We start from the raw sequence: 24,659 nt of genomic DNA on the forward strand, positions 1-24,659 counted from the left end.
TTAATTTAATTAATTTCTTAGGACATCACATTGTCTACATATAGAGTCATTTTATTTAATACTTTAAGTACATTTTCCTAATTATACTTTTACTTAAGCAACATTTTCAAAGCAGGACTTTTTTATTTTCTTGTAAGGAAAAGATCTGACTTCTTCCTCTACCATTGCTGCCACCCGACAAATGCAAGTCCATTAATCACGTAGGCCCATTTTTTTTTAGCTTTGGTTTGGTCTCCACAAAGATATTTCCTAAGATGCTCTAATTGGATGCTATGTTCACGTCTTCTATTGTTTTTTCACCCGAATCATCCAGTTGAGTTCAGAAAAGTACTTTTCAGAATCAGAGATGCTGCCCTATAAAAGAAGCATGCAGTGACGCCATTATTGTTCAGTTGTTCAAAGGCAAGAAACCTTTTCTTTAGTATTACGTGACACGCAGAAGCGACATGTTTTTGTCGCTCAACTGAGAATTCTTGTCAGCTCTTTGAAGGCCTACAGACTAACCTTGGTTGCTGTGTAACAATTTATTTTAACACCGAACTGAGCTCACGTTTGTCAAACTTAGACTGGATAATATTCAGTACATTGGAGAGTAACATTTAACTTGCATGAAAATCAAGTCTCAACATTTCTTGCTTGGGATGTTTAATGTTTAGGGTGTCATCTAGAGATAGGCGCGTTCCGATACCTGATACTTATTGGAAAATTAGAAGCTATTGCCAAAACATAGCCTGCAGAGGGACTCCTGCCGTCATGGGATTGTATTGTCTGCACCTTCTAACTTGATTTAATACTGATTTAATATCTGCCTTGTGTTTTAAAATAAGTTTGTACATACTGCATGTCTATTGGGGAATTCACTGAGAAGATATATGTTGTGTGTTATTTCACACAGGTATTGTGGTAAAGCTTTTATTTTCTAATAATAATGTAATTCGGTTTTATATATTTATATTCAAAGACTTCACATTCTACAGACTTCACATCATTGGGAGTAATGGGATATTTGGGTAAATTGTTCATAATCCATAAATATATAAATAACCCAACATTGCAAACATTTGGTTGTAATCTCAAAAAAGAGGTAATTGTCAGCTTTACTAATAATACCACGATATGATTTATTTTAAATAGATTATAAAAAGTACAGCTAGGACGTAAAGTACGTGTAATTTATCATCTCTTGACAGTATCTATTGTGCATTTCAATCCATTTGGGCTGAGCATCTTCACAAGATTGACAAAAATGAAACCATTCACCGTAGAATGAGCGATGTCAAGATAAACAACACTTTGTGCCAGCTCATGCTTTGATGTAAAATTGCTCCAGGAAACCACCTCAAACTTTTTCTCTGAATTTCCTCAGACCACATCACGACCTTAAAAACAATTTTAATATCAAGCAATTCAGCTTCAACGTGTTCTGGATCTAATCTCTTCATCTGATCACACGTATGGATCACAGATGAGGATTTTAGTAGCTATAAAGTTTCGAGTCTGTTCTGTCTGAAGCCCTTTAGCTAGATCTGCTGTATTTACACTGATGTTTCCAAAATGTGTGTTGATTTAGGTGGTAAATGTGAAATTCAGAGCAGTTTTTATTGCTTCCGCATGGCACAGGGCAAAGAATGTGCAACGGTGCTTAACAGTGTAACCCGGGGTAACCTTGAGGATGGGTGCTACGCTCAACGCAAAGACGCCATGGGTCAGGACGGCATCATCATTGGCCTGTTGGCTCTCAACATGGTCACGGTCAACAGCGCTAACAGTGCTAACAAAGACAACAGCGCTAAAGTGCCCCTTAAGGGGGGGATCCGGGGACAGGCCCTCAGCGTTAGGTAGACAATAGTCCACTTTTCATTACGAATAGTTGTTTGCAGGTATATTGATGCTCTGATTATCAGATATCGAGACCCTTTAAAGCAAACTTCTCCCTGTAAATTAATGATGAATCAATAAACGACGACAGTTATTGGAGAGAAAAATATGTTTATGTTACAAAACCAGCATGATAAACATTTAGTTATCGTCTCAAAAAAGAAATGATAGTTAGAATATTCATGACGTAAAGTAAGTGTGTGGTAATGTTGAATCTTTTCTGGTCTAAGAGCCACTTGGGCTGAGCATCTTTATACGCTTGACAAGAGTTATACAATTCATCAGAGACCATTTGAACACTTTTTGTCGGACAAGACCTCCTTCTGACAAAAGCTATTTCAAGATAAACACTTACCTGAACAGCATGCCATTGTCAAAAGAAAAATATTGCTGTCATGTGCTTTCGCCGTCACTATACTTGAGTGGAAATTTGTTCTCAAAACATCGTTTTATGTTTTTATTCATAACACAAAATATTGTTAAGGCTAACATCGCTACGACATGTCTGAGACAAGTGAGTGTGAGAAGGGATTGTCCCTCATACAAGAGTGTATAATGCAAAACAGCTGCTGTTTTAAACATTCAACCCAACGCCTGTCAGCAGTTCGATGTTTTCCACCATGGAAGACAAGTTTTATTAGTGGAAAAAAAGGCTGCAGAGTTGAGAGAGACAGAGCGACAAAAATAACGGACCCGATACTCCTTCATTTCACAGTTCTCCAGCTTTACTTCAAATGTGTTTTTGAAACATAAAGTACTTGACTTGATTTTCCCTTCGAGCACGGATTTGAAAAGTATCTGCATCGCCTCGTTGGGCCTTTGTAGTTTGAAATGCGTTCAATGTGACTATCTGATGCTGCTGTTTTGATCCCTCTTGTCTTTCCACAGGCTTTTATTGCCAGCTCGGGCCTTTGATGTTAAATTGTTCCGGGAAACGTAGTTCACCGTGGAACCCTTTTCTCAGAAAATCCTCAGGCCACATCACGACAACCAGAATGGGAAAAATTGTATTTTTCACGTTGGTAAAAGTCGATTTAATAATTGTAGTGATATTGTTATTTTGCATAACATTTTTAAGGGGAGCAACTTAATTTATTTCTTATTATTTATCATCAGAATAGTGTCACCTGCAGCGATATTTGTGCCATCAAAAGTAAGGATTTTTAATCTGTTCTGTCGGCCAGTGGAGCATAAACACAATAAAACCATCGCCTATGTGTCGTAAAAGACCGTTTTACATGAAAACAAGGAATAAGTTTAACTGCTGACCTTTGTGACCTCTTTCTGACATGCTGGCAATCTTCCCCAGATTCAGATAAAATATGCTCTAATATTTGCTTTTCCATTTGGCTGTAACACAAATGTTTCTATCCTAAAAGCAGTAAATTAGGGGTTTTAAGCAACAACTTTTGGAAGAACATTCTAGAGATTCTGTGACAGATAACCATCAATAAACCAAAACCATAAACCAAACAGGAGGCCAGAAGTCAGGCAAAGGAAATGGAGATGGATTATGCAGGAGCGGGACATAAACATAAATGACAAAACAAGAGCTGGATTAATGTCCACAGAAGGAGAACTAGGAAAAAAACAGAATTCCATAAATTTCAGAAAAATAGAGTGTTACTCAAAAACCATCATGCAACTTGTGTTTTAATGTGTACATTAGCTGCTGGGCAGATGTTCTCACACAGATGTGAGGTTTCAGTGTACAGTAAGTTATGTGGCAGACGTCTGTGAGGAGAAACAGAAAAACCTCCTCTGAGCCTGTGACTTCTGCACTTTTAGGGCCAAAACTTTCACTGACTACACATATAATATGATAATATATATTAATAACATTTTCTGCAAAAAGAAACAATGTTATTTTTTGTTTATCACATAATACTAATAAAAAGTAAACTACTTATTTGTTGTGCTTTCACCTAAATGCTACCATATGGGTGTTTAGCAGGAATCATGTTTAACATATTCACCTCTAGCGGGATTACCTGCTCATATTTGCACTATGCTTATTTATTCTTGTGAATACCGTTTTAAAAAAAGTATGAAATGCAAGTTTCCTTCCAAAAATTACGCCACACACATTGTAGCTTGTGTGTAAGATTAGAATGCCATATTGAACAATAATAATAATAATTAATAAATAATTATATTTGTTTACCTGATCATGGCATTGGGTCAAAGGTCAGGGAATCACTAAGGTTATTACAGTTCATCCTGAGCAGGTCGTAAATATCTTGAATATATTTGATGACAATTCACTCAAAACCACAAATGCCAATCTCATTGTGGTGCCAAAGGAAAAGTCAGGGGATCCCTGAAGTCATTGAATTCATCCTTTTGGGAACCACAGCATTGCATGGCAGTTTATCCTGTAGTGGTTGGCCCACGAAAAATGCCGATAAAATAAAAAAAAATTATAAAGACATCTTCAAAATGTGTCAAAGCACCCGCAAGGTGGTTTTATATTGTGTGTTATTAAAGTAGGATGCTTGAGTTATACGTCTTACTGATGGCATTCCTCGCAATCTGTGGACCGACTAACCGCGTCAGGGTTGTAGTTTTCCTGTTAATTTCTGACAAAAGAAAAACAGATCTGAACCCGTTGGTTTCTGGCCCCTGAGGAAGAGCACAAAAAGCATGAGTGTAATGCTGAACCACCAAGACACAGTGTGGAACATTGATTTGCTGGGCTTCAATGAAAGGTCTGTCCGATGTCGTGCTGGTTAACATGAGAGACAGTGGAGACAGGTTTTTAACTTATAAATTAAAAACTAAAGATACTCAAAAGTTTGAATGGGAAACTAACATGCATGTCTTTGGTTATTGTTTTAGATTGCTCTTAAACATTACACATGTGAGACTTGGCAGGTGCAGTTGGTCTGACAAAAGGTAACGCAGTGAAATGTCTATGGAGAAAGACAGCACATCCATTTTGCATTACCGGTAGTCCTGCATCTCCTTCTATGGGCCAATTTCGGTATTACTTTTGTGACAGAGCAGGCTGAGTATGAAGGGGAGAAATAAATGGTGACAATATTAACCGCGTTTCATAGGTCTGTACTTGAATAAAAAGCCATTTTAAACCAGATTTAAACCTTATTTAATCCTGTGTGGGATTTAAAGAGTTTGTTGGACCTTACCTGAATTAAATCACCCATGTCACCATAAGCATTGGGTTTAATAGCTTTTCTATAATGATACATTAGTCTTTCAACAACAACAACCTGTTTTATCCTTTATAATATCTGTACATGCAGTGTGATGCAAACCTTTATACAGCTCATACATGATTTTCCCATTTATATCCTATAGTTTTTGTAAAAATGATGTTTCCTTTTATACTTCTTGATTTGTCATTTGTAAATTGTTGTATATCATTTTTTATTTATTTATATGGCACAAATATAAAAAAGTTGTGAATAAAAATAGTCGTATCATGTATGTATCCCATGTATTTTAAGTTGTTGTTTATAAGCAAGTATTGCATATTGATCAAAAATTACCTTTTTTTGTCATTATTTTATAAATATTGTATAACTAGTATTTGTTGCTGTAAGCTGGTGTAATGGCACAATGTTCCACTGGGATATGTCTTGTGTCTGACACCATTGCCGTTATAAATACACATTCATTAATATAAGCATATAGCCCAAACGTAAGGTGTATGTTTTATACAAATTATCCTCGTCGATTTCTATTTATTGTTATACAGCAAGGCACGTTATTTCTGATTGTTTTAAGAGTAAAATAAGTATTTAAATAGTTATTCAGAGAGTCTTGAAAGAGGAGAGGCACAAGCGCGCCGACGTGCGTCGCAATGAATCATGGGAGCATCCACCCGTTCACGCTCAGTCATGGGGGCTACTACTAGTGCGTCATCTCGGCCATCTCTCCTCATTAAAATCTCTGGTCGCGTAAACGGCTCGTTGGACTACCGCTCGTGCCGAGCTATTTCCGGGTCAGGTGGAGGCTGTGGAGGACGGGACGAAAGGCGGAGTGATTCCTCGGGTCACATGAAGTGAATTTAACCCGGAGAGAGGAGGAGGATGGCGGAGCGGGACTTGTCGGGAGACCCACCTCTGCGGTCATTTGCGGAGGTTTCGGACAGTAGACAAAACCCCTCCGACGAAAACGGACACGCGGAGAGTCCGGACGAGACTCTGTCTCCGACGTCGGTGATCTACTTCCAGGAGGCGTTAAACTCCTCAAACTTGAGATTTGGGAAGCCCGGGTCGCTGTCACCCGCTCCGCCTCGACAGTATGACTTCAGGATCGAAAGAGTCGAGTCCAAGCGCCGAAGTGAGTGAGACAAAAGTCCAGATATTCACCCAACTAGCTAACTTAATCCTCCACGTTCACCCGATTCACAGTGAGCTGCTAGCTTGTTTGCTGTTAGCTGACTTTTAAACGTCCGTAAACAACCAACTTCCTACCTGCTTAGGTTTTAGCAACACAAATAGTCAGTTTGGTTCATAAATAGCAACCAAATTCAATAATTTATGTTGTGTTAGTCTGGGATGGAACAATAATCATGATGAATCAGTATGACTTTACAGTAATAATTATCCATGTACGTTGCACATACAAGGAATTTGACTTTGTGACAGTGCATAACAATAAACACAAAGAATAAAACGGGTCAGAATATAACAAGAGACATAGAATAAAACAATAAACATGGTGCTAGAATACAACAATAAACACAGACATAGAATAAAACAATACAAATAATAACAATAAACAGACATAGAATAAAACAATGATACAATACAATAATAAAAACAATAAACAGACATAGAATAAAACGATAAACAGGTCAGAATATAACAAGATACATAGAATAAAACAATAAACATAGTCCTAGAATAAAACAATAAACACAGACAGAATGAAACAATAATAAACAAAGACATAGAATGAACAATAGAATAAATCAATAAAAACAGTAAACATAGAATACAACAATAATATATAAAAAAATAATGAAAACAATAAACATAGACCGAGAATAAAACAATAAACATAGAATAATACAAGGCGAATCAGCACCATTTTCTCAATGAATGTGACTTGTTGGCGAGTCCTCTGATGGTCACTTTGACCACAATAACTAAATGTTGTGACGTGGGTTTGTTGTTTTATTGTCCTCAAATGTGTTGAACTGAACAGATGATAGAATAAGACGATGAAAGATATTTCAATACCACAGAATGGTTTCTGTGATTTGGGCTTCAAACTGGGAATATCTCTTTTTTTCTTTTCTTTGTTTTATGGTTGAGTAAGTTTTCGTTTAGTTTTTTTACTGGAAGAGAGTAAAATTCTTGATTTAGTTGGTCATGAAACAAATGCTTAAAATGTGTTGGTGCTGGCTGCTGAAGTGTGTAGATCTGCTGCTTATCTGTTTTATTTAATTATAAATTGGATATCCTTGAAGTATTTGGCCGTTGCTTGAGCGAAACATGCAATTTGATTGTCACTTTGGGAAAACATTTTATTGGACATTTTATTTATTCAGAAAATAATCTACCGATACTGGATCTCTAAGGTCGTGTTATAAAAACAGATGATGATTTATTGGCAGAAAGTCATTCTTTAAAAGCTTACAAACCACATTATTGATGCTGATCCCTTAGATTTATTTATTTAAAGACTTTGACAGACGTTTTACAGTAAAGACGTGTCAGTGCTATGTGATGGACAAACTATAATGGTGACATTGCTTGTCATGACCTCACACATTTTAAGTAAAAATAATACACCACAGTATGGTTTACCTTTTAGTAATACTGTCATTTGCATAATTTCAAGTGTTAATTGTACAAAAAAATGTTAATAATTTATTGGTCTAGCTCTTAAAATACATCTGAAGTTTATCAATGATGAAAATTAATCAAAGTGACAAATAAACCTCACTTATCTTAAATAAGCGTTAGATTTCAAGAATGTGTTTTGTGTTAATCTGGGATGGAATAATGATTCTGATGAATCAGGTTGACATACAGTAATTATTTAATTAAATCTGCGAATAAGTTGAAGAAACTAATAAGATCTTTCATAGAGCACTTCTCAAACATTTATATAATAAATATAAAAGCAACCGGACACACATAATACGATTGAGCTTAAATATTAACTTTTCCTGGTTCGAATTGGCACCATTTTCTCAATTAATGTGACTGTTGTAGCCGAGCAAAATGAGTCCTCTGATGGTCACTTTGGCCACAATAACAAAATGTTGTGATGTGGGTTTGTTATTTTATTGTCCTCAAATTTGTTGCAGTGTTTTTCTCGTGAAAAACAGGAGGTACGTCATCTCCTAAAAAAAAAAAACGTTCATCGCTTGGCTTTCTTAAAGTAGTAGGTAGTGAGAATAACGACAGGTCCATTTACACCCTGGACGTTTGGCCTCACTGCCCTTATTGCTCACAGCCGTCCCGCTGCAGCCAGCGCAATAATTGCATTGTCACATAACTGGCGTCGGAGGAAGCTGTTGATGCTTGAGAGGCAGATGAGTCCTCTGCTGCATCATTAGCACTGGCTGGCTACTCTGGGGGACACCCCCCCCCCCCCCTCCTCCTCTTTTCTTTTTTTTTTACGCATGCACCATCTGCTCACGTGACTCTGTGTTGCTGTACCCAGAGCTACCGTCAGCCATCTTTGGTCGACACCCACCCCAGTGCATTCACTGCGGCGCACAGGCAGTCAAATCAGAGTGAACCGGCGCTGAGCCGACCGGAGGAGGGCTGTGATTTCCTCTTTTTTTTTCTCCCCGCACGGTACTCTCCTGCATTTTAAATCCCCAGTCTATGCAAAAAGGGGGATTACAAGAGGTTGTTGGAGAAGAAGAAGAAGAGGAGGAGGAGGAGGAGAAGGAGGAGAAGGAAGGAGGGAGGGAGGGATGTGTTGAGGAGGAGAGGGCAGGGCAGCCTCTCGCAAGACAGCAGCATATTTCCCTCAGTTTGTAGCGAGGAGAGGAGGAGGATGCAGGCTTAAAGAGGAGGAGGAGGAGAAGCAGCACCCTTTCTAACACCTGCTGAGAGCCGCTGTGGGCCTTCCCCGTCTTTGGGCCTTTTCATCCTCTTTTGTTTTGATTCTCTTTTCACCCCTCTTCTCTCTCTCTCTCTCCCCTGACTTGTAATTTTCTGGGGGGGCCTCCACTGGGCTTGCGGAACAGAAAGCTACTTTGCCCTTTATTCCCCCCCCCCCCCTCCTCTCCCCTTTCCCCTTGGCGGTGTTGGTTTTTGCATCAGCTGAGTCATCATGTCTGACCTGACGCCTCAGAGCGAAACCCCCACCCCCACCACCGACAAAATCACCCAGGCCGCCCGGGAGACCATCTATCTCTGCAACTTTCGCGTGTCCGTCGATGGCGAGTGGCTCTGCCTCCGCGAGCTCAACGACATCTCCCTGACGCCGGACCCGGAGCCGGCCCATGAAGGTAACGTGTGGGACGGATTAGCTCATCGGGGGTCTGTGGATCACACAGTGTGTGTGTGTGTGTGTGCTCTCTGTTTGGGGCGTGGTGGTGGCACCAGGGAGAGAGGGAGGGTGGGGGTCCTCGGGCGCAACACGTTTGCGTTTGTTGAACTATGGTGACGTGAATCCGTTTGAGCCGTCGTCCCGATGGATGCCGAGCGAGACGGTCTGGTGTCTGAGAGTCACACGGCAGGATGACGCCGCTTGTAAATAGACAGGGCCGCACGACAAAACAACCAGGAAGTGCCTCTTGTTTTGTCGTGAGGATTTACCGTCTTGCAGTAAATCAACAATGATTTATATAGCCTAATATTTGGTGGCTGTTTACCTTCATGTTACTAAATATAACACATTATACATTGTTGATTTTTATTTTTAAAACACGTCAAGATGCAACGGAATTCAGATATTTGCATCTAGCAGTGAACACAACGCTCGTTTTGAACAGATGCATTCATGCAGTATGTATTGTGGTTTACGGTTTTGAATATGACGGGATACAGAATATCGGCTGTACGGTGAGGCTTTTCCTCTTCCTCGTCTCTGGCCACGCCCCTCTCTCTCTCTCTCTCTCTCTCTCTCTCTCTCTCTCTCTCTCTCTCTCTCTCTCAGAGCACAGAGTGGTCAAATCCAGGTTTTTTCCCGGTTCAGACTTTCCTTCGGCCAGTTGGCAAATTCAACCCTGCTGCTCCTCTGTGATGATATTAATGATGTAATGACGTTACAGAGGAGCTTTAACGACGATGACAGACGTTTTCACATTACTCTGTTTATTATCAGGGATGCAGACTTGTATCTAATAATCTGGTCATTTATTTCCAGCTGCAGTTATTTTTTTATTGATTTGCAATTTTATTTTATTAATGGAGTTGATCTGTTTTAAGTATTTCAACTGTTATTGAAGTAACATTTGCTTCACACACATGTTGGCTCATTTATTTGTGTCATATTTCAATGCTTCCTCGTGAGAAGCTAACTAAGAATCTTAGTGGTGGAGAAAGTGCTAATGTCAAAATGTCAGCTTTAAAATATACTATAAATACCCAAAGTAAAAAGAGCACATTATATAGACTGGCCCTTTTCAGAATAATGGATGTTCTGTTGTTAATGCGTGCTAATTATTGGATGCCTGGTGTAGCCTCCGGAAGAACTCAGTCCTCTCTCGTTCTCTATATTTATTTACTAAATGATCACAAGCAAAGTAGTAAGCGCTGCAATTGCAAAAGCAGTGAGTGGTGCAGCAACACGCAGGTTGGGCACAGAACAACTGCCCCACAAACGGAAGTGGGGCCTTTCATACACAGGTCATCGTCACAGGTCCGTCTCGCCTCGTCCTAACATCTGATTCGCTCTATCCTGTCAAGAGGCGGAGAATCCCGTGTTCTCATGTTTTCTCACAAGACTGGACCGTGCAACGGCCCGTCTGCTTCCATAATGTCAATATACTGATAAACAGGTGTGAGTGTTGAAGTGCGCAGGCGTGTGACTGACTTCCCTTGAGAACTGGACATTTCATAGACACAACCAACTCCAGCTGGGAATAAGGATTTATATTATCACTATTATTGGATTATAATTATTGATGCATTATTGCGTTTATCACTTGCAGCTGATGAAGGTGGAGCTCATTTTTAATTACTTTATATATTGCAGGGTTGCAGTATATACATCTATAATGATGCATCATAATTTATTAGTTGATTTATATGTTGCATTATTAATCTGTCTTCAGAAACCAAACGTGTCAAATAAATACAGCAAAAAGAAAAATACAACATGAGTAAATGTAGACTTCTTACTTTCCACCACTGTTTTTCTCTTCACTCCGAATTAAATAAAGTATAAAATGACTCCTTCACCAGCTTTCCTGATTCATCCCAGTATTTAATAACATGGGTTTGTACACTGTGTGTTGCAATTACTTGTAAGCTTTTATCATCAAAACAGAGTGTGTGCGTGTGCGTGTGTGTGCGTGTGTGGTTGGAAGTCGAGACTTTCATGCTTTAAACGTCCCAATTCCACGTGGATGTGATGAAGTCCATGCAAACTACAGGCCAAATGTAAGAAGGCATTAATAATGTAAACGAACGCTGCAGGATAGCGAAGCCCTGAAGAAGGCTTCTGCTAAAAGCCTCTCAGTGGCTATTTATTGACATAAATTATAGATGAGGCATAAACGTATCGGTGGATGACACAAAGGCTTATTAGGGGTTTTACTCGTTGAACCGCCGCCTCCCAAAGTTATTAATTGTTCTTGGTTTGCTGTGTTGGTGCCGAAAGTCAGTTGTAAGTTTCATGACTTTTCTTCTTTTCAAACAAAAGCTCATTGTTTTTTGTTTTTCGTCTTGAATTTTTATCTCAAAACTACTTTACTTGTACTTCCTGGAGAACATTGGATCTCGTGGCACCGAAAGGAAATACAGAACCATCTCAAATGTTGTTCCTGAGTCATTCTCGCTGTTAGTCCCTACTCTGCGTCATCCCCACGAGGACTGTGATGACCTTCCTTTTTCTTTCTTTTTTCTTCTGTCCTCTTTTAGATCCGAAGGATCCCATTGCGATCGAGAGGCTTAACTTGATGAACATGGCCAAGCTGAGCATCAAGGGCCTGATCGAGTCGGCTCTCAACCTCGGGCGCACGCTCGACTCCGACTACGCACCCCTCCAGCAGTTCTTCGTCGTGATGGAGCACTGTCTGAAGCACGGGTTGAAAAGTACGTACTCGGCACGCCTCGCGCTGTCGTCCGTTCAAAGTTCCAGATCTCGACCGATTTGGTTACTGTCCAAAAATGTTCATACGCGACATTTTGTCCGGTGTAACAGGCCGTAGTATACCCCCAGTCTGGACTATGCCTGGGGTTAAAGGGGCCTAGGCTAGATTATACCCCGGGTATATTATGGCCTAGGCCAATTCATACCCCTCAAGCCAGATTATACCCCCATGATATCAGTCGTGTTGAGTGATATACACAAGAATTACTTAATTTTTCAAAATTTTATTCGGGGTTCAGCTTTGTCAGGTAAATTAAGTGAGAAAGCAACTGACTTAAAAACTCTAAAACATAGACTTGTATTACTTCAACCAGAAAAACTGTTGTCATGCTCTTTGATGCATCATAACTTATTAGTTGATTTATAAGTGTAAGGTTGATTTATATATTTCTAACTCCTGGGCCAGCTTATTTAGTTATTAAAGCATTTTGGTGTATCTGGACAGCCTGACATACTTTTTTCATTCCAAGATGGCTGTTGATTAGTTGAATCAGATCTGATTAAACTGTCTAGCCCGCTACAACAATGCTAACGTTGTTATTATTACTCAAATTTCAACTTCATGACACAATGAAAATGACGCAAATTGCAGTACAGCTGAACATGGCGATGTTTAGCTAAAAATAACCTGATGACAGTTTCGACTGAATGACAATAACAAACGTCACACCCCTTCACTGGCTAGCTAACGTTAGCTAACTATCAAGATTACCTGACATTATGATCCCTATAGGAAGGACCGGCCCTGCTTGGGTGGGTATAGTCTGGCCTAGGCTATTTTACACCCCCGGGTATAGTTTGGCCTTGGACTGTTTATCTCGTGGTAGACTCTGTCCTGGGCCAAAGTATTCCCAGGTGTAATCTGGGCGAGGGTTAATTTGGCCTGTTACACCGGAATGCTCATCAAATCCATGAATCTATGTGGTTGTGAGGCACATTTACTGACTAAGATCGTCCTTCACATTCAAACCACCAGAAGAGACACACTTCTGTTAAACAATGATGCCTGGGTAGTTTCCGTTGTTCAGTGTTTAGTTTTTTTGTGTGATGACTTTTGTGACCCAATTTCCTCCAAATGAAAAAGTCTCAACAAGCACCCGTCTCTCACTCCTCAGCCAAGAAGACCTTCCTGGGCCAGAACAAGTCCTTCTGGGGGGCGCTGGAGCTGGTGGAGAAGTTGACGCCTGAAGCGGGAGAGATCACTGCCAGCGTAAAAGACCTGCCCGGCCTCAGGTGAGTCCAACGTAAAGATTTCTCGCAGTTGTAACTTCATATTTAGTTGATATTGCTATATGCACTTTTCTAAATGTCTGCGCAAAAGGTTTAACTCTTGACGGCCATTAAAGATGTTAATGTGTTTGGTTGCAGAACTCCTCTGGGACGAGGGCGTGCCTGGTTGCGACTGGCTTTGATGCAGAAGAAACTGTCCGACTACATGAAGACCATCATCAACAGGAAGGACCTGCTCAGGTGGGTTGACTAATGCCGTAGAAGCCAGATCTTATACATAATATTATTTTGATGTACTCCACCAGAGCCACAACCACATGTTGTCCTCTTAAAACATATTCTATGCACTGTCGCAACAAAGTAAAAAAGCGTTTGACAGTTTCCTTGCTTGTGGTCAGAATGGAAGTAGCAGAGGTTGCCTCTGAGTCCCGATACGCTGGAGCCTATATTTCCCATAATGCAACAGAATAGCATCTTTCGTTGGATCCTATTAGACTGTAGTCAAATGTTTCTTTTTCCCCCAACAGTGACGGCAAGCTATTTCTACTTTTTATATGTGAAACTTAAATGTTGTTGTCGGCCAGCACTATACATCTCAGTGGGACTATCTTCCAAAAGTGAAATAACCAAATTAAATTAAAAGAACAACTCCTGTCTCGTCTCTGCAGTGAATTCTACGAGGCGAACGCGTTGATGATGGAGGAGGAGGGAGCCGTCATCGCCGGGCTGCTCGTTGGACTAAATGTCATCGACGCCAATCTGTGTATGAAGGGAGAGGACTTGGACTCTCAGGTAACCCTGCTCTCTCTTTCACACGTACAAACGCACAGAGCTGCAGGAAAAAACATCTAACTTCTGGGTTTTGATGCCAACTTTCTCTCACATTTTCTCCAAAATGTCCTGAGATGCACCAAACATCCTAAACCATCCAAATGTGCTCTCACCAGATGTGCAGAACAAGTTAGAGGCGTGTGTTATTTGCATGGCCACCTAAACGCCATATAAGGGCAGGGGTTTGTCTGTGTGCAAATATTCTAGCACCAAAGAAGTGGAGAGATTTCCCCCCAAAAAAAACTGTAAGAAGAAGAGTTTATTTTTCCAGAGCGTCAGTTTTGATTATTTAGAACTGAACGCACACAAAAAAAAAGGGGTTTTGGGTCTTGAAATGGGATCAATGGACCAATAGTAAAAAGATAATAATCCAATCATTATAATTACCTTCAAACATATAATAACCTAAATTTGATTATATGATATTCATGTTTTTTTGTATTTTCCTCAAATCTATAATTTCTTTTTTCTTTTTATCTTGGTGAGCGTGCTCTCGGCCTCATTAAATGTTCTCTTACCTAAGAGAAGATTTTAAAAAAAAGAAGAAAAAATTGGATATGTGTTCCTCCTGCATGAGGCCCGATTTGTAGGGAAAATGTCAAACGTTTCTTTCAGATTGATGTTTGTGTGCTAAAATGTTAAATCACTTTATAGAATAAGAGACTAAAGTAATAATAGGGGAGTGTTTTATGGAAGCGTTGGATTTAAAGTTAAGTGCTTTAAATCTCAACACGATCTTCGTGTGTGTGTGTATAGATGGATGGATAGATAGATAACCTGAATGCAGCTAAACCAGGATAAAAATGCAAAACAAAGTGAAGCATGAACACGTCCTGCACATCCTAAGTGCCCACATTAGTAAGGATAGAAGCAGCGTGTAGTCATGTTGTTTCATATGAGCAGCCGTGTGGTTTCAGTAGTCATTGATTTTCTGTTTCTTACTAAATGACCTCTGCAGGTCGGCGTGATCGATTTCTCAATGTACCTCAAAGATGGTGGACACAGTAGTAAGAGTGCAGAGGGGTAAGTGCAGCTTTCTTTATGTTCTTTATTTTACACAAGGAAACAAACGTATGAGCTAAGAAACAAATAAGGATTAACAAAAAAATTCAGGAAAGATTTTTACGTTGCAGGTAAATCACAGGTTAGTTGTAAAATAAAGGCAAAAGGATATAAGTGCACCCTCTGCTAGTCACAGTGGCTATATTTCTACTTTTAGACGCAGAAGCAAAGACAGTGGATGCATTGCTACATCTTTGTTGTACTTTACATTTGAGAGCTGCTTTCCAATTGTCCTGGTGGTGTCGACAAATTGTCACAATATTGAGAATGTTTCTTATTATTTTTACATAGTTTCTCATTATAAAGACTGAGAGGATCTTTTTTTTCCCTCCATCATTTTAGTGGCGTAACTGGGCTTCCCTAGGAATCAGGGATAAACAATCGCTAACTATTAATTCAAACCAAGGTGTCCAACAGTTAACCTCACATTTAGATTTTAACATGCTGTGATGTCTTTCTTCTATCCACCTGTTTCATCCATCTTCCTCGTCCTCCTCTTCCTCAGTGACGGTCAGATTACAGCGATTCTCGACCAGAAGAATTACGTGGAGGAGCTGAACCGACATTTGAGGTTTGTCAGCGTCTCTCTCTCTCTCTCTCTCTCTCTCTCTCTCTCTCCCTCTCCCCCCCACCTTTGTTCATGAGCTGCTGTGTCGGTCCCTGTTTGCAGTGCATCGGTAAATAACCTGCAGGCCAAGGTGGACGCTCTGGAAAAATCCAACACAAAGCTCACGGAAGAGGTGAGTCGACTGGCAGCTGAACCTTTTTCTTTCTTTGTTCTTCTTTGTGTGTACAGATATTTATTCTGACTTTTGTCTCCACAGCTCGCTGTGGCAAATAACCGGATCATCACTCTACAAGAAGACGTGGAGCGAGTGAAGGAAGAGACCTCGTATCAGCTGGAGTCCAGGAAGGTGAGCACATCGTCAACTTAACTGTTTTTATGTTTTTGTTTTTTCCGCCCTACAGGAACGAATCTCCGCTGTAATTCAACATTTCACCGACTTTTGTTTGAACCGCATCGGGTTCAAACAATTCTATTTCTTATTATGTCATCAAATTACAAAGTCACGAGTTAAATGAATGATTACGAGCACGTTGATATTGTAACACCAAGAAAAGGTGATGCAATCGACATCCGTTTAAGATTTTTCCAACACTCGTCTTATTTTGATAGATACAGGACTTATATTCATGTCGAGATATTAGTTTTTCATAATGCCGATAGCATGTTCACTCTTCTCAAAGGCAACTTGGGTACGGCTTTAAGGTAAAATACTTAAAATGTACGTTTGCAGTGCAATTTAAAAAATAGTTTTCTGAGTTGTAATGTGCGTTACCATTTTATTAATTTTTTCTCAGGCATCAAGAAGCGACTCGGCACCAGACGGACAAGCCCTGGGTGAAACACGCAAGCAGCTCAAAGAGGAAACTTTGCTTCGATTGGTGAGTTTCAGGCTCTTTCAAATGCTCCTCTACTCTTTTTTTTTTATACATATATAATTTTTTTTCCTGTCTTCACAATTTGTACATGTGCAGAACTCCCAAAGGTAGCAGGTAAAAAAAACAAACATTGTGAAGTATGTGAAGTGGAAGGATCTCTGTGCAGGATGTGGAGAAAGAGCTGGAGGTGCAGATCGGGATGAAGCAGGAGATGGAGCTGTCCATGAAGATGCTGGAGAAAGACGTCTGTGAGAAGCAGGACGCTCTGGTGGAGCTCAGACAGCAGCTGGAGGACCTCCGCGTCATCAACCAGCAGCTCAGCCACAAGTCACAGGTGAGGCTCCGTCTCTGAGCGCCTTCGTGTTCTACCGCACCCGTGCAGCCACGTCCTCTCTCCTCGCATGGTTTCCTTTCGCCTCTCCATGCATCTCTGGTGGGAGGGACTAAGACGCAAGGAAAGGACGCAAGTGAGGGAAACAGGGATGCAATTAAGAGACTTGTCATTAGGGCTGTGCGGTATGGGCAAGAATTCATATCACGGTATTTTGTAAGATTCTGGCGGTTTCACGGTATATCACGGTATATATTTTTTTAAACAAGTAAATAGATTGATTCCATTAACAGCACCAGTCAACTAGACAGCGGTACTGTCAGCGAGCCATCCATAGATGCAACAATAGCAGGCAGCAACATTGACTTTGTACAGTGGAGCTACTTACCTGTCAGTGTAACTGGGCTCAGTCATGGTTCACACTCGTTATAAAATTACAGCGCCGAATTGCATGGTGGGTAGAGTTCGCGCACAAAAAAAACAGGAAGAGACAGACCGGAAGACACGCCACACAAACAGCTGTTCGCCGCCCAACTTCCCAGCATTCAATTTGGCCGTGTAACTTTGAACCATGAGTGAACCAAGTTACACTGACAGCTAAGTAGCTCCACTGCGCTGCTGGTGTTATACTGTAAAAAATAAATGTTGCGCCTGCTGTTCTTGCAGATATGCACGGCTTGTTGACAGCGCTGGTTGCTGACGGCACCGCTGTCTAGATGACCGCTGTAGCGCAACAACAGTTGTTACTATATGAAAAATTCATACCGTATGGAAATCTGAAACCGGTGTACGGTTTGAACCGGTATACCGCACAGCCCTACTTGTCATGCACCCATTAATTAAGACGCAAGGAAACCATGCGAGGAGAGAGGACACGAGGAAATATGTTTTAAGAGACATGAGACGTGCCTTTCCGCTGAAGCGTCACGTGAAGCGACGTTGGTTTCTGATGAATGCGGGCGCCGATCACAGCCGATCACAGCCGATCACAGCCGATCACAGCCGATCACAGCCGATCACAGCCGATCACAGCCGATCCATCTAAATCTATCTTATCACAGCTGTGATCAGATGTCAGTCAGCTTTAACGGCTGAGAATTAAGACAGAGTTTGTGTCTGAACACATGATCAGTTTTCTGTTTTCTGGTCCGGAATGTTTTTAGCAAACATTCCAATAAAAATACACTTAAAATATTGATACAAATGATCGTATAATGTTTTCAGTTGATTTAATTGTGTTAAACTACTACTTGTACTAATAGACACAGTTATAATCACTGTCAGAGTGGAGATGTTTTCTCTGTAGTCTGTTACCTGTTTAACAAACTGCATTGAGTATTTATACACAATGTGTGATATTTATACTGTGTTCTGTGTCCTGCTTATACATGCAGTGCCGATTTCTACTGGCGGAATGCGTCTTATTTATTTATTATTTACCTCTGTTTGTAAATTCAGATTGTGACATCCTTTAAAAAAGGAACCCAGTTTTTTTTTTTAGGATCAATGTTTCAGGTCAAACTTAAATTATATATCTCATCAAACCCGACCTCGGCCTCACGTGACTGAATGGAAATTACGATGCAAGTGTTTCCTCTCTCCAGCTCTCTCTGACTTTAATTATATACATAATAAAAGTTGTTTAGGGAAATAACAGATCAAGAAAAGACTAATCTTTTTCTAAAATGAAGAAAGTTGTTTGTGGTCCTTTTTTTTTTTTCTTGTGTTCAGACCTACAAAGAACATATTTTAACCAGATGGTGACTCCGAAAACAGATCAAATATGTAACTTTAATAAAACACTTCCTGGACGCTTGATCATGGCTCCTCCTCGCTCCTCAGAGCAGAATAAGAGCTTTGGGTCGGCCGTCAATATGGCAACGCAGAACAACTTCCGGTTCAATCGAGGAGCGAGGAAACGACAATTAAGAGACTTGGTTTGATCTGCAGATTGTGTTTTGTGTTTTCATGCTAACGTTATCTTTAGCTGCGCTGCCGTTAGCAGTTTGAAGCTCTACGATTGGAGGGTTCTTGCAGTAAAAGCCTCTTGGGAGTCGTAGTTCCCCAAAGTCTTAATGTGCACAGGCTTCTCGCGTATCGTTTCCCGTTAACCAGCATGCCTCGTCCTCCCCAGAACGCCGACGCCGGCTCCAAACACAAGACTGAAGCCATCTCTCGCCTGGAGGAAAAAATAAACCAGATGACCGGGACTGTGAAGCAGATGGAGACCAGGTGAGGACGGTTCTCCACAAGCCACGTTTGCTATTTCTTTGATAATTATTTCACGGGAACCATTTGCCTACAAAAAAAAACATCTTATTGTCCTGTTTTGTCATTCTTCTCCCTCCACCTTTCATTGTTTCTTTCATCGTCATTATTATTTGTTTTTGCTGGCGCCGCTCAGTGAGAAGCATGTGGTGAAGCAGGCCAGGAACCTGAACTCGGCGGCGGGGAGGCTGCTGCAGCTGCAGCAGTAGCTCCTCCCCCCGCCCGCATTCATGCATCTCAATTACAAACATACAACCCTGTCTAACATAGAAATAACCAAACTAGGATGTTATCTTTTCTGTACGACGCTCCTTTGTTGTTGAAAATAAAAAAATATATAGAAACCCTAAACATTTTACCACAACCTCCTGCAGTGGCTCTCCAGCATCAGCTTCGAGTAGTGTGGACTGAATCCATCCTTTTAGCGGCCCCTTAATCCTTGTGTTCTCTGACGGCTCAGATTTCTACTTTTTATTTGGTGGGCATTTCTTTAAAAAGAAAAAAATACAGCATTAATGCCTTTTTTTTTCTTTTTTGGGGGAGGCGGGGTTTTTTTTGATGGGCACGTCCTGGATATGTGGGAGGTGGTGGACTTCCAAAGAATTAAGACCACTGCCGGAGAGCCACAGAGACCGGGCTGGTGTTTAGGGGGCCGGTGTCCAATGGGTCCTTTGGGGGTCTACAGTCGAGTGTAGAAAGCCGGGACGGGACGGGAGCGGGATCAAGTGAGAAGAAAAGGGCAAAATTAATTCATTAATTTTGAATTGTATGTGAACATAACATTGGTGTAAACTGTAGTAAACATTAGCCTAATAAAACAATAAACAAACAGCCGGCTTCATCTTCTTTGGCGAACGTTTCCTCGTTCAATTCTCTTCATTTTTTTGTGTGTGTGTTTTGTTTTAAGTTTCAGTTCCCACCACGTTTTCATTTTACCATAAGTTTATGTAACCCCTCCCCCCCCCACTCCCCCTGACCAGATGCAAACAGGCTGAGAGAGAGAGGGCTCTGGCTTTGGAGGCCAACCGGCTCTTCAAACAGGAGTTTGGGGACAAAATCGAGAGTCTGCAGGTGGAGGTGGAGCAGCTGAGGAAGCACAGGTAAAGTCTGGCTGAATGGTGGACATGACGAGGGATGTTTGTTTATGGTGCCTATCCTTTGATTACCTTTTTTGAATTTGTGGCATTCATTTGAGTTTTATTTATATATATATATATATATATATATGCGCACTTACTGTATAAACTTGTTCTCACTGCGTTGTTTGTCCCATTTCAGGTCTAATCTGGAGCTGGAGCTGAGAAAAGAGCGAGAGCGAAGGAGTGAGCAGCAGCATCATCATCATCTTCATCACGACGCCGCGTCCGGACAGTCCAGCGCTCCTCGGAGGGAGAGGAGACTCCCAGAAAACATACCAAAAGTAAACCTGTGGTCACCAGTATGCAAAACTTGGAAGATGAACTAAACTACTTTGTTCTTTTTTTATCTACTGTGTGTGTGTGTGTGTGTGTGTGTGTGTTTCACCGACAGCGGGTCCCAGAATCCCCATCGGTCAGAAGGGAGAGCGACCAGTTCAACTCGGGAGCTGAAGATAAAACCAGTCTGAGCTCTAGCTTGTAAGTAGTTTACACAACAACAACACATCTTTGAGGGAATATTGTTTTTTTATTTATTCATTCCTCCCCTTCTCAGGTCCTCGAGGTCGCACCACGAGGACGAACAGGTGAGGTCTAAGATGCACAAAGTGAAATGTATAATTATCTTATTATATTTCTGTGTAAACAACAGCTTTTGATCAAGTTTGATCTGTAAAGATGCCAACGAGCTGAAACAGTCGGTCAGTATTGTAGTACTAGTATATTGATATTCGATGATATTCACAAATCCCATAATGACCTCAATAAACATCTCCTTATTGATTTATTCTCTGCAGGACGATTCCTTCGTGGAGATCAGTGAGCCTTCCATCTGTACGATGTGTGAGCAGGACGACTCCCTGGTGAAGACGAAGGTACAGAGACGCTACTTCTTGTCTCGTGAAGAGTTTTTGATATCAGGAGATGTTGAGAGAAGCTTACGGCTGCCCAGTCTTTACCTTTTTTAAAGGGTATCTTTGGTATTTTTCCAACCTTATTTTCCCATGATTTTTGTGTCCCAGTACCTAATGGAGACACGATTTTTTTAATTGGTTCAATATTGAAGGAGAGCGCTGCAGACGTCACTAAATCCACAAAGTGTTTTTTTTTTTTTTGCCACCGGAAGGTTTGGATTGTTGTTTTCTGTGTCTGACAACATTATGAAAAGAACCCTTTTTACTTCATACTTTTCACTTGAGGCCACGAGGTTTCTGAAAGAGACTTCTCCTTGAGCGAGATGCACGATAAACAAACGGACCGGAGGGAAGTGAAAGGGAAAGAAAAAGAAAAAAGGGTGCTTTCCATAATGTTGTGAGACGCATGTAATAACAATCTGAGCCTGGCGGGGGCAGAAACGAGCACATTTTAGAGAACGTAAGTTGTCAGTGAGGAGTCGCACCAAAGGATGACGCTGCAGCCCCGCATCATGGCTGCAGGCTGCAGCGTTCTCACGCAATACTGGACCAATGGTCCCCATTCGTTATTTAGAGATTTAGACCAAAAATAATTGAAGGTGAAAAAAATGCAGAACTTTTCAATAGTTTTTAGAGGAAGTGATCAGATTAAATGCAAGCTAAAACCGATTGGATTTCGATAAATCCAACTCTCTTGTATCGCATGACATGGCGCTCCTCCTCCATGATGAACTGAATCAATATTTATTAGCCACACTAGCAGCATAACGATGTCAGTGTCGACCCGTTTGTCAGGTGGTTCACCACTTTGGTCCAAATGGCAACGTTTAGGCTATTGGACGGGTCGATTTAATTTGTCATCTTTGTCCTTTAAAAAAAACAAAAAAAAACGCATTGGTAAATGTTTGCATGCTCGAACGCTAAACTGAGATGGTAAATAGGATAAATATGAATTTCCATGGTTGGTTAAAAATACAGCCTTACTGTGGTTACATAATATTTGTCAAGTCCTCTGCCTTCGTTCAGAATTTTAAATATGGACATTAATCTCCCAGATACTTTGGCAGCACTTCTGTAATACATTGTATGAAGATAAGACATTGGAAATGCAATAACAGGAAGTCAGACGGCTTCAAAGAAACAACATGGTTGCTTTTTTTATTTTATTTTCAGTTGCATAATTTAATGCCAAAAGAAAAGTCTGATTTTGTTTATTAGGCAAAAACGGCAACAGCTGAAGTGCTAGAATAAATATTGAGATGTTGGTTCCTTGAGAAAGCCGTGAGGCTGAGAGGTGAAGACTCGGCATCCTCCCCTCCCTCACCGTGTGTTTTCATTCTCTCGTCTCTAGAAACAATGCAAGAACTGCGGCGGCGTCTTCTGCGAGAGCTGCGTGTCCAACGAGCTGCCGCTGCCTTCCTCCATTCTCCCGGAGACCGTGTGCACCGCCTGCTTCTCTCTGTTGCTGCAGCAGTACGCGTCAACGCCGACATGAGACGGCGCCCGACCCGAGGCCTTCGGTTTGTCGGGCCGCCGCCGCCAAAATGCACTTTTTTTGACTTTGCAACGTCATGAAAGATCATGAAGAGTCCCGCGAGTTCTGGACCTGCCGATATTGTAGTTACTTCTAGGTTAGTGACGTCTGAACATGTTGCCACTGGGAGCCGACTGGATGCAGGTTTTCATTTGTTTTCAAACGCTGGCGTCACCTTAATTCTTTCTTTCTGGCTGAAAATGTGTTGAGCTGCTTTTAGTGAAAACTTGCATTTTGAAAAAGCTGTAAAAGAAAAAAAATGGCATCTGATGGCATAAAAAAAACTTAAATCATCTCATCCACTAAGTGGATTATTGATTAAAAGGGTCACCTGACGATATATTTTTTAAATAATTCAGTTTAAAAAAAGTAAAACTGGACAACTGTTTCATTATAACACAACTATTAATCATAGATAGATCAGTATATGATGCATCAGGTGAAGCATGAATTTACACACTTTATTTCTCAAAGTGGCCTCTGACTCCAGTGGATGCTAACAAATCACTTTTGACCAAATATTATATTATACTATAATATTATACATGTGTTTGCATTTTGTGAAAGACTGTGCGGTCAAAAAGGTTTTATACACTACTTAAAATCAAAGTAAACAATCATAAATATACACATACATTTGTGATACACTCTGTGTAGTGAGTTATGAAGATTGTAAAACTGTAATGCAGAAGTTAAGAACAGAAAAAAACTAATATTTAAAATTGAATCGCAACGTTGTGATCCCAGACTGCATCTCGAAGGTAACAAAATGCCCCGAGCAGCATCTCTAAAGCATGTTAACATGTTCCATCTTGTTCGTTTAATCCGTACAAAACGCTGACAAAAAGTTAAAATGTCCGCTAAGACTATTTCTTAGTCGTCTCTTTGGGTGTTGAATGTGGAAGTCATGCACTTTAGGTGCTGGGAGGTGTTGTCTTTATGCTAAGCTAACTCGCTGCCGGGTGTAGCTTCATATACTTGCAGACAGAGGGTCTTTTTTTTTATATACATTTTTTTTTTAGCCCATAATAAAAAAATAAACCCTTTTTTTATCTGAGTTGTGAAGATACTGTGAAAGGCGTTTGAGCCGCGCTCACACTGCAGCTTCGTATTTACCGATCAGATAGAAGAGCGATATTGGAGATCTCTTCAAATGAGCCCATGCCCCCAAAAATATCAGACTGTTCCTTTTTTAAGTTGACAACGCTGAGTCTTCTGGGTAAAATATGTGGCGGCTGCAGCTGTTCTATATTATTTAGACCGTTTGACAAAGAATGTTTTGTCACATCAGCGTCCGGTTGAAGTCTAAACATTCAGATATTTAGATTCTAGTCTTTTCTCTGGATAATCCAATCTCATCCTATTACAGCACTTTTAAATGCATGGCTCTCTGCCCGACTGGCTTGAAGTGCGTCTTTATAACAGCTGTTTGTACGTTTTGTATGAAGGATATTTAGGAGCGCAGTAAATCCAGCTCAGTGGTTCTTGTTGAGGCGAATTAACCCACGAGATGGAAATGCTTCTTAGATCAATAAACTTTTATTAAATGTTACTGGTGTGCGACTCCATTATTTTAAAATTCACCTTTTGTGAAGGATGTGATTTGTTTACTCAGTTGAATTATTCTCTGCACAGAAACATATTTTGCCCGTTAGATAAAAGTCATTATAAGTGGATGTGTTAACAATAAGTGCTTTTTAAAAGACACATCCGCTCTAATTATATTTCATAAACACTGACCTTCAAGTGCTTTTCTGTAACATAATTTGTCACTGTAT

At 40.6% G+C, this 24,659-nt stretch overlaps 1 protein-coding gene across 1 annotated transcript; it reads left to right on the forward strand.

The window, feature by feature from the left end:
- Nucleotides 1-5,930: 5,930 nt before the first annotated feature.
- Nucleotides 5,931-24,382, forward strand: rufy3 (RUN and FYVE domain containing 3; the record flags this gene model as incomplete). Its single annotated transcript, XM_079221909.1, has 18 exons — nt 5,931-6,183; nt 11,901-12,074; nt 13,248-13,365; nt 13,501-13,602; nt 14,031-14,154; nt 15,152-15,216; nt 15,761-15,826; nt 15,926-15,995; nt 16,080-16,169; nt 16,618-16,701; nt 16,865-17,032; nt 19,164-19,261; nt 20,278-20,397; nt 20,576-20,717; nt 20,828-20,913; nt 20,990-21,020; nt 21,231-21,308; nt 22,699-24,382. 18 exons carry the CDS (start codon nt 5,931-5,933, stop codon nt 22,840-22,842), a joined length of 2,013 nt encoding a protein of 670 aa, XP_079078035.1. The 3' UTR covers nt 22,843-24,382.
- Between the last annotated feature and the right edge of the window lie 277 nt (nt 24,383-24,659).

This window comes from Taurulus bubalis, assembly GCF_910589615.1.
Source record: "Taurulus bubalis genome assembly, chromosome: 8".
Classification (NCBI taxonomy): Eukaryota; Metazoa; Chordata; class Actinopteri; order Perciformes; family Cottidae; genus Taurulus; species Taurulus bubalis.